General features: G+C 42.6%; 1 protein-coding gene across 16 annotated transcripts in view; it reads right to left on the bottom strand.

Annotated features, from left to right (window-relative positions):
• Positions 1–708: 708 nt before the first annotated feature.
• The window catches only part of JAKMIP3 (Janus kinase and microtubule interacting protein 3), a gene marked incomplete at its 5' end in the record, with an annotated part of 61,589 nt that continues 53,663 nt past the window's right edge, over positions 709–8,634 (bottom strand). For 15 of the 16 annotated variants that reach the window (XM_081328430.1, XM_081328431.1, XM_081328433.1 and 12 more), the window contains 2 exons: positions 709–1,302; positions 8,471–8,536. In XM_081328430.1, the coding sequence (XP_081184556.1) occupies positions 1,252–1,302; positions 8,471–8,536 (117 nt within the window). In that variant the 3' untranslated portion in view covers positions 709–1,251. The remainder of the gene's footprint in view (positions 1,303–8,470; positions 8,537–8,634) is intronic. The other variant, XM_081328422.1, reaches the window with a different exon arrangement.

Genomic DNA, 8,634 nt, shown 5'->3' with positions numbered 1-8,634 from the left:
GTGCACATAAAATTAGGTACGCCAAAAGAACAACAAATTTAGAAACTCTAAAATTCCAGACTTGTGATTTGCAAGAAAGTCTGCATCGGTTTGCCAGCTCAGTTTAAGTGCAGCAATGAGAGTCACTTTGGGCCAGCAGAGCATGGACTGAGTCAGCATTCCTGGGGGAAGATGCTCTTTCCACTGGCAGCAGGCCGGCTTGCTTTTCCCAGCCTGGCGGTTGCAGCCAATCTTCTCTGGATCAGGCCCAGCTAGAGACATGCCAGGCATGGTCCCAGAACTGAAGGAACTTTCCTGTTCTTCTTTTTTAAAAATATAAAATCTTTTAATACCTGTTGAGTTGCAAAGGCCCATAACTTGATTAAAAAAAATCATTTTTAAATTACTAATAATGAAAGTTTAAATAGGTTCAGACTACATCCAGAGAAGTAATGGGGGAGGGGGGGGAAATGAGAGAGGAGGCTATTTAACTCCTTTCTGTGTAATGCTTTCCTTCCAAAAAATTATTTCACTACAATATCAAATGCCCCCTAAAACAAGAAGAAATAATTTTAATGCTTACAAAATATCAGTTGTAATTATAAGTTACTAGTGATTAGCAGGTTTATATTATAATCTGTAAGCACGTATATGTAGAGTCAATTTAGTCTGATTTAGTGGTTAAGGCACCAGTCTAGAAACCAGGATACTATAAGTTCTAGTCCTATGTTAGGAAAAATACAGCCATGGGTATCTTTGGGCTAGTTCCTCTCTCAGGAGAAGGATGTGGCAAGCTGCTTGTGAAAACTACAGGAGACAGATGTAAGGAATTTAAAAAAATGATTTGAAAGCATGATTTTTAAGCATCTTTGTGACATGCTGTTATACTTTATAGTTTCTATACTTTAAGAAATATACTGTACATTTTAACCTATTATCTGCAATTTACATTACTGTGCACAAATTCCTGGTTTGGGAAAAGCTGCAGAAAACATCCCCCACCCCAAATATGTTAGAAATTAGAAGGAAAATTGATAGTGGCCACAACAGCGCGGTCAAAACATTGCCTGTTTTTTATATGTATTGCCTGGGCATCTGTCATCTTGTCTTTTTAAAAAAAAAAAAAATAAAAAATCTGCTTTTCAGCTAAGCATTTACAGTATTGTACCCCAAGCCACCCGGTTCATAAGACATCACTGGGCTCAATGAAAAGAGTGCAGAAAGAATGAATAAGCAAGAAGAACGCTTACCTCTTGTAGCTGGATAGACACATTATGACCAAAGAATGAAAGCTAGAGAAAAAAATAAAAACAAAAATAAAAACTAAAAAAAGAGAGGAAAGGAAAATGGAAAGAAAAAAAGAGAAAGATTTTAAAGCACGCCTAGTAAGAAACCAGCAATGAGTCTAGAGCAGGGGTGTCAAACTCAATTTCACTGAGGGCCGCATCAGCATTGCGGTTGCCCTCAGGGGGCCGCGTGGGTATGGCCAGGATGGGCGTGGCCTACTGGGTGGGCGTGGCTACAGTGCGTATGGCCTACTGGGTGGGCATGGCCAGCTCTACATCGTTCACATCAAGGGTGCCTATGGGGGCCTGGGCAGGAGTGGGACAGATCTGAAGGTCTCTAGCAGAAGGAGGGTCTCTGGGCCAGGGCCAAGGCAGTGGGGGCCGTTCCCTCACTGTTTCCAGGATGGCTTCACGGGCCGCATGAAACCACTTCGCAGGCCGGATCTGGCCCCCGGGCCTTGTGTTTGACATGTCTGGTCTAGAGTAAGGGGCCGTAGTCTGTTGTAAAGTTGTGAAATAGGCTGGGATAGGACATTTTCCAAATTAATCTGCCCTCTAACAGATGTCATGTCTATTGACATGAACACAACATATAAGAAGGACAGAGAATGCCGGATGGCTCTGATTCCCATTTATTTTTGCTCTGTCCCTATCCATTTCCAGCACACAATTCCCCTGGGCCCATTGATAGGATAGAAATTTAACAGAAAAACAGAATAACAGAATTGGAAGGGTATGTGGAGGTCTTCTAGTCCAACCCCTGCTCAAGCAAGAGACCCTATACATATAAATATTGGCAAGGAATTCTGGGAGTTTGATGGTCCTCTAACGTCTTGCAAAAAATAATGGCCTAGTCGTGCATCACACCGCTTTATTTACATAGACAGAACTTGAATTGCTGCCGTTTCATTCACTTCCATGAATCATTCACCAGTAAGAAAAATCATTACGTTATGATTACTGCGATCAGATATTTGCAGTATGCTTCGTCTTAAATGTAGTTATTCATTTTCATGGGACTTATTTTTAGTGAAGAAAAGACACCATTTCAGGCTGTTTCTATGCAATTGGATCTTTCCTAAGTAAAATTTACTAGCTAATGAACCTATTCAAAAGTACAACTGTAACATTTTTTTTCTTTTTGAAATCTTTTCTACGTGATGCTTCATAGTCTATTACGTTTACTTTTGTAATTATTAATTTTATGGCTCTAGGAAGCTGGCAACACTAACTGTAATGCTGAAAACATACAAGAATTCAAGTCTTCACATTGTCTTTAGGAACATAAAAACAGGCTAGAGCAGCAATCTGCTTTTCGTTGTATTCTGGACAGGGAAAAGAAAAGAAAAACTTGGGGAATTATTGCACTTTGCCGCAGAAAGCTAGTTTAGAAAAAAAAAATCTGCAAATATCTTGCAAACCAAATGCAAAATCCCGAAGAAAATAATATTCTTTTTCCTTCACGTTATCAGAAACAGCTTTTGCATTTTGACATTACATGCATTTTTAAAATGTTGTGTCCATACATGTATCTATACATGACTGCATTATTGACACTAGGCCATGAAAAGCATAGATGAAATGGTGTTGTTTTTATAGTTGGGAAGAAGATAGAAAGAGCAGTATTGAGTTACAATGAAGTACCCGTATATACTTGAGTATAAGCCGAATTTTTCAGCCCACTTTTTGGGCTGAAAAATTCCACTTCGGCTTATACTCCAGTCAACAAAAAAACTTACCGAGGACTTGTGCGCGGCTGAGGCTTTGGTGCTTCCGGGATCGCGCGCACCTCTCCCAAGCCACCGCCGTCCGAGACCTGCCGAAGTTTGGGGAGGTTTGGGGAGGTGCGCGCGCACCTCCCCAAACGGCAGGTCTCCGTTCCTCCGCGCCCTGCCTGCCTGCTTCTTTCCGCAGCGGAAAGAAGCAGGCAGGCAGGGCGCGGAGGAACGGAGACCTGCCGACGTTTGGGGAGGTTTGGGCGCCTCCCCAAACCTCCCCAGGTCTCCGTTCCTCTGCGCAGACCTGCCGACGTTTGGGGAGGTTTGGGCGCCTCCCCAAACCTCCCCAGGTCTCCGTTCCTCCGCGCAGACCTGCCGACGTTTGGGGAGGTTTGGGCGCCTCCCCAAACCTCCCCAGGTCTCCGTTCCTCCGCGCAGACCTGCTGACGTTTGGGGAGGCCATTTAGCTGCCATTCAAAACAACCAACACCCCAAAACTACAAATAACCTCTTTCAAATTTATGACAAATGCAGCACTCCAGTGGTCATTCACACTTACCACAGACCCTGGGGATGTTGCGCTGTCCTCCCCTGCCCGTCTTCCCCTGCAGCACTTAGGCCTGCTCCCCAGGAGTCCTGGAAGCAGCTGCGAACAATTCCTTGCTAAAATGGCGGCTACTTTCAGAGCCTTCTCCGCTAATCAGCTGTCTGCCCATCAGCTGTCCATAGGGATGCTGCAAAGCTCTCCTTCTCTAGGCCTTGGACTCCCTCCTGGCTGAAGGGTAGATGAACCAAGCCAGCAAGGAGACAAAATGTTTCTGCAGCTGTTTTTCCTCTGAAGTTTTTTTTTTTTGTTTTTTTTTTAAAGTAATCTCCGAAGGTTATGCCAGAAAATGGAGGACGCTGGGTCTTTGCAAGCTTTAGCTGTCCGCCTGGCTGCCTGAAGGCCGCCCTTTTCAGGCAGTCTGACAGACAGCTAAAACTTGCAAAGACCCAGCGTCCTCCATTTTCTGGCACAACTTTTAGGGATTTATTATTATTATTCCTACTACTACAATTACTACTACTACTACTTCAGGAGTAAAAAGTTGCAGAAAAAAATTCTCTCCTTACTAGCTTAGTTCCTCTACTCTTCCATCTGGAGCCAAGGTAAGATTTTAAAAAGGGATATTGGTTGGAAGGCAGAGGGAGAGTTTAGTTTTAGCATCTAAAAAAAGGGGGGGGGGAAATCAGCGAGTACATCCCAACCAGCTTTTTATGTTTTTGTTATTGAAGAAATATGGGGGAGGGGTTCTGGGGTGGGTTGGGGAGGGGATAATATTGTAACTTCAATAAAAATTTTCAATAAAAAAAAAGAAATATGGCTTTCTGGGGGAAGGTGGGGAGGGCGTTAAGGAAGGAAAGGGTTTTTGGAAGCTCGTCCTGAAGCTGCCTTTTGTGCAAGGGGCCTTTTCTCAAAGCCTAGAGAGGCAGCTTTGTTGCCTCCCCGTAGACAGCTGATGGGCGAACACCAAAAGCTCCAAAAGGCTAGGGAACTAGTCCCAGAACAAAACGGAGACCTGCCGTTTGGTTTGGGAGGCGCCCAAACCTCCCCAAACGTCGGCAGGTCTGCGCGGAGAAACGGGCGTGTTTCCTCGCCTGCTGGGCGCCGCGATTTGCCCGGGGAACGCGCGGGCCCTGAATGGCAGCGTGGAGTGAGGAAGCGGACAGCCAGGGCTTCCCCGAGAGCCGTGGCCACACAGGGTATTCCTGTGTATTCAGGCTTGCAAAATGGCGGATCGAGCCTCTGCTGGCGGCAGAGGCTTGCAGAGCGCGGATCCAGCCTCCGAGGCATGCAGAACGGCGGATCGGCTTATACTCGAGTCAACAACTTTTCCCAGTTTTGGGGGGTGAAATTGGGGGTCTCGGCTTATACTCGAGTCGGCTTATACTCAAGTATATACGGTAAATGATAATATCAGTTAGACTTCATGGATAACTCTTTGATACGATCAGCATTCAAATTTATGCTCCAACTGTTGACGCTGAAGAATATCATAAATCCAATTTTAAATTGACAGAGCATACAGTACAAGCAAGATGTGCCATTTGTGACTGGAGGCTGAAATGCCAAAGTTGGAAACAAAAAAAGAAGAAAATGCAGTTGGATTATAAGGCTTAGGAAATTTAAGCAGGAAACTGACTTTTGTCACTCCAACGATTTCTTCATAGCTAATGCTGTCTTCAAATAGCCAAAATGATGCATCTCTCCCTGATGGGGTATATAGAAATCAAATTAACTATATTATTGTCAAAAGAATGTGGAGGAGCTCAGCTAAATCATCAAAGACATGGCCAAGTGCTGACTGTGGAACAGATCATGAATTGTTTGCGTGAATGGTCAAAGTTAAAGTAAGGAAGAAGAAAGCCACCCAGTTTCCATGATATGATCTTCAATATACACCCACAATTTTCAAGGAGAACCAAAGAAATCACTTTAAAGCGAACTTCATTGATAGAGAACCAGCTGGATTACGGAACGAACTTAAAAGGATGCATGTGAAAAGAGGCTGCTAAAAATGAATACAGAGAAAAAAGCAAACTGCACGTCAGACAAAACCATGAAAATTCCCAAGAAGAGATAAAAAAGGTAAAGGTTCCCCTGCACATGCGTTCTAGTCGTTTCCGACTCTAGGGGCCGGTGCTCATCTCTGTTTCAAAGCCAAAGAGCCAGCGCTTGTCTGAGGACGTCTCTGTGGTCATGTGGCCAGCATGACTGGACGCCAAAGGCGCACGGAACGCCATTACCTTCCCACCGTAGTGGTCCCTATTTTTCTACTTGCATTTTTACGTGCTTTTGAACTGCTAGGTTGGCAGAAGCTGGGACGAGTAACAGGCGCTCACTCTGTTACGCGGCACTCGGGATTCGACCCGCCAAACTGCCGACCTTCTGATCGACAAGCTCAGCGTCCTAACCCACTGAGCCACCACGTCCCTATTCCAAGAAGAGAAGCCAAAGATTAAAAAAAAAAGGCAAAAGTCTCAGAAAGGAATTTAACAAAAAAAAGTTTCAGAGAAGAGCTGTTAGAAGAGACGAGAAGCAGTATTGCAAGAATTACCTAAAAATGCTGAAGGTGGAAAAAGACATGGAAAAACAAGAAAAATCTTTCAAAAGATCTCTAAGCCCAGAAGGAGGTTCCAACCTCAAATTGGTATAGTAAAGGACACCAACGGACGGACAGTAACTGATTCAAAGGAGATCAAAGGACGATGGAAGGAGTATATACCAAGACATCTTAGAAGATGTTCCTGGCTTACAAGAGCTTCCTGTGCTAGAAGATGACGTTGGATCAGCACTCCGGTTATTACCAAATCGGAAGGCTACAGAAACTCATCGGAATACTCACTGAAATACGGCAAGCAATAGAAGAAGAACAAGCCAAATGTATATCCGTGCTATGCTTGCAAATCTAGAGAACAAGTGAACAGTGGCCAAGTGATTGGAAAAGTTTAATCTACAGTGTAATAACAAGGAAACTTGACAGAATGTGCAGGCTATTGTACAATATTTTTAATTTCACATGCTAGCAAAATCATGCTTAAGACCATCCAATGCAGATTAGGGCCCTACGTGGAAAAAGAGATGCCAGATGTTCAGGTTTACTATAGAAACTTCTGAAAATTACAAGACATTATTCCGGATGCATGCTGGCAAAATTGAGAAAGGCAAAGAACACCAAAAGGAAGTCAACTAAGTAAGTACTTCATTGATTATAGAAAAGCCTTTGATTGTGCCAGTCATGTCAAGTTGTGGAAAGTGCCCAGAAAATGAGAATCCCAGAACATCTCATTGTCTTCATGAGAAACCTATACAGGTCAGGAAGTCACAATAAGGACCGAACCTGGGGAAGTGGGCTGGTTGTAGGTTGGCAAAGGAGTGCAATAAGGATGCATATCCTCCCCTTATTTATTTAACTTCTGTGCTGAAATAAGGGATTGGAAGAAGATTGTGAAGAAGATGAGCAAAATTGGAGGAAGAAACATCCATAACCTGTGCTATGCTGATGATACTACCCTGATAGCTGAAAATGCAAAGGATCTGCAAGCCCTAGTATTAAAATTCAAAGAACACGGTGAAAAAATGGGACGAAAATTAAAGAAAAACAAACTAATGACAACAGTTAGAACAACCAGCCTTAGAACTGGCAATAAAAATATTAAAGTGATGGATAGCTTCTCCCTTTTAGGATCAGCCATCCACAGTCAAGGGGAAAGCAGTCAAGAAATACAGCACTGACTAGCACTTGGTAGAGTAGCCATGAAGACCTTGGAAAAGATATTCAATGTGTCTATATCTACAAAGATCAGAATTGTGCAAGCCACTGAATTCCCTGTGATGCGCTATGGAAATGAAAGTTGACCTTAAAGAAGTAAGACTGAGAAAGTATTGAGACCTTTAAACTCAGGAGAAGATCACCAAGAAATAGGATTGAGAAAGTTTTGAGACCTATAAATTCAGGAGAAGACCACCAAAGATACTATGGACAGCCAAGAAAACAAACTGATGGATCATCATACTTCTCACCCTAGGCACAAATGACCAAGCTTAAGTTATTCTATTTCAGACACAGGATGCAAAGACCCAGCTCTTTGTAAAGGGGTCTAATGGTAGGAAAAGGTGGAAGGGAAGTGAAGAAGAGGATGACCAGCAGCAAGGTGGCTGGATTCAGTAACTGTGGCTTGGAGAATTGAAAGAACAAGTTGGGGACAGAAAGTCATGGAGAAGATTCTGATTGCTAGAAGACAAAAGTCGAAAAGGGCACTTGTTGGCACATAATCAATTATTGTCAAAAGAATCTTCTGGATTTTGTTTCAGAACATTTGTATAGTCTGTTGCATTGTACTGTATGATCTTGCTTTAAAGAGTTGCTGGCAGCTGCTATGTTCAAAATATATGGAATGTAATCTAAAAAAATGCAGCAGTGTTGGACATCCAAGGCAAATGTTGTCTAGTCAAGTTCATAGGAAGAATATCCTGCATTCAAGAAAATTTCTCATACCTGGCATCTTGTTATTTACAGGCAGTCATTGACAAAATTTCTGTTGCTAAGTGAGACAGTTGTTAAGTGAATTTTGTCCCATTTTATGACCTTTCTTGCCACAGTTGTTAAGTGAATCACCACAGTTGTTAAGTTAGTAGTAACACAGTTGTCAAGTGAATCTGGCTTCCCCATTGACTTTGCTTGTCAGAAGGTCACAAAAGGTGACCTTCTGCATGGCAACCATCATAAATATGAGTCAACTGTCAAGCATTGGAATTTGATCATGTGACCATGGACATCTGCAACAGTAATAAGTGTGAAAAAAGGTCATAAGTCATCTTTTTCAGGGCTGATGTAACTTTGAACTGCCACTAAATGAACTGCTGTAAATCAAGGACTACCTGTACAACTTTTTTGAATATCGCTTCATGTCATCGTTCAAAGCTTTTCAGTGTTTTAACCATACCTTTTCTTCCAATTCTTTTATTTGTCTTTTTTGAGCTTCAATTCTTTCTTCTAGCTCCTTAATTCTCTGTGAAAATTAGAATTATGTAGGATTACTACATTTTTTTAGGCTTTCATTTAAGTCCACTTTTGACTCTTGGGTATGCTATGTTTTTGTGGAGAGAA

This window comes from Vipera berus (assembly GCF_964194415.1).
Source record: "Vipera berus genome assembly, chromosome: 5".
In the NCBI taxonomy this organism is placed as follows: domain Eukaryota; kingdom Metazoa; phylum Chordata; class Lepidosauria; order Squamata; family Viperidae; genus Vipera; species Vipera berus.
Note: the sequence above shows the minus strand (reverse complement) of the source record. Positions and strands in the feature narration are given on the sequence as shown.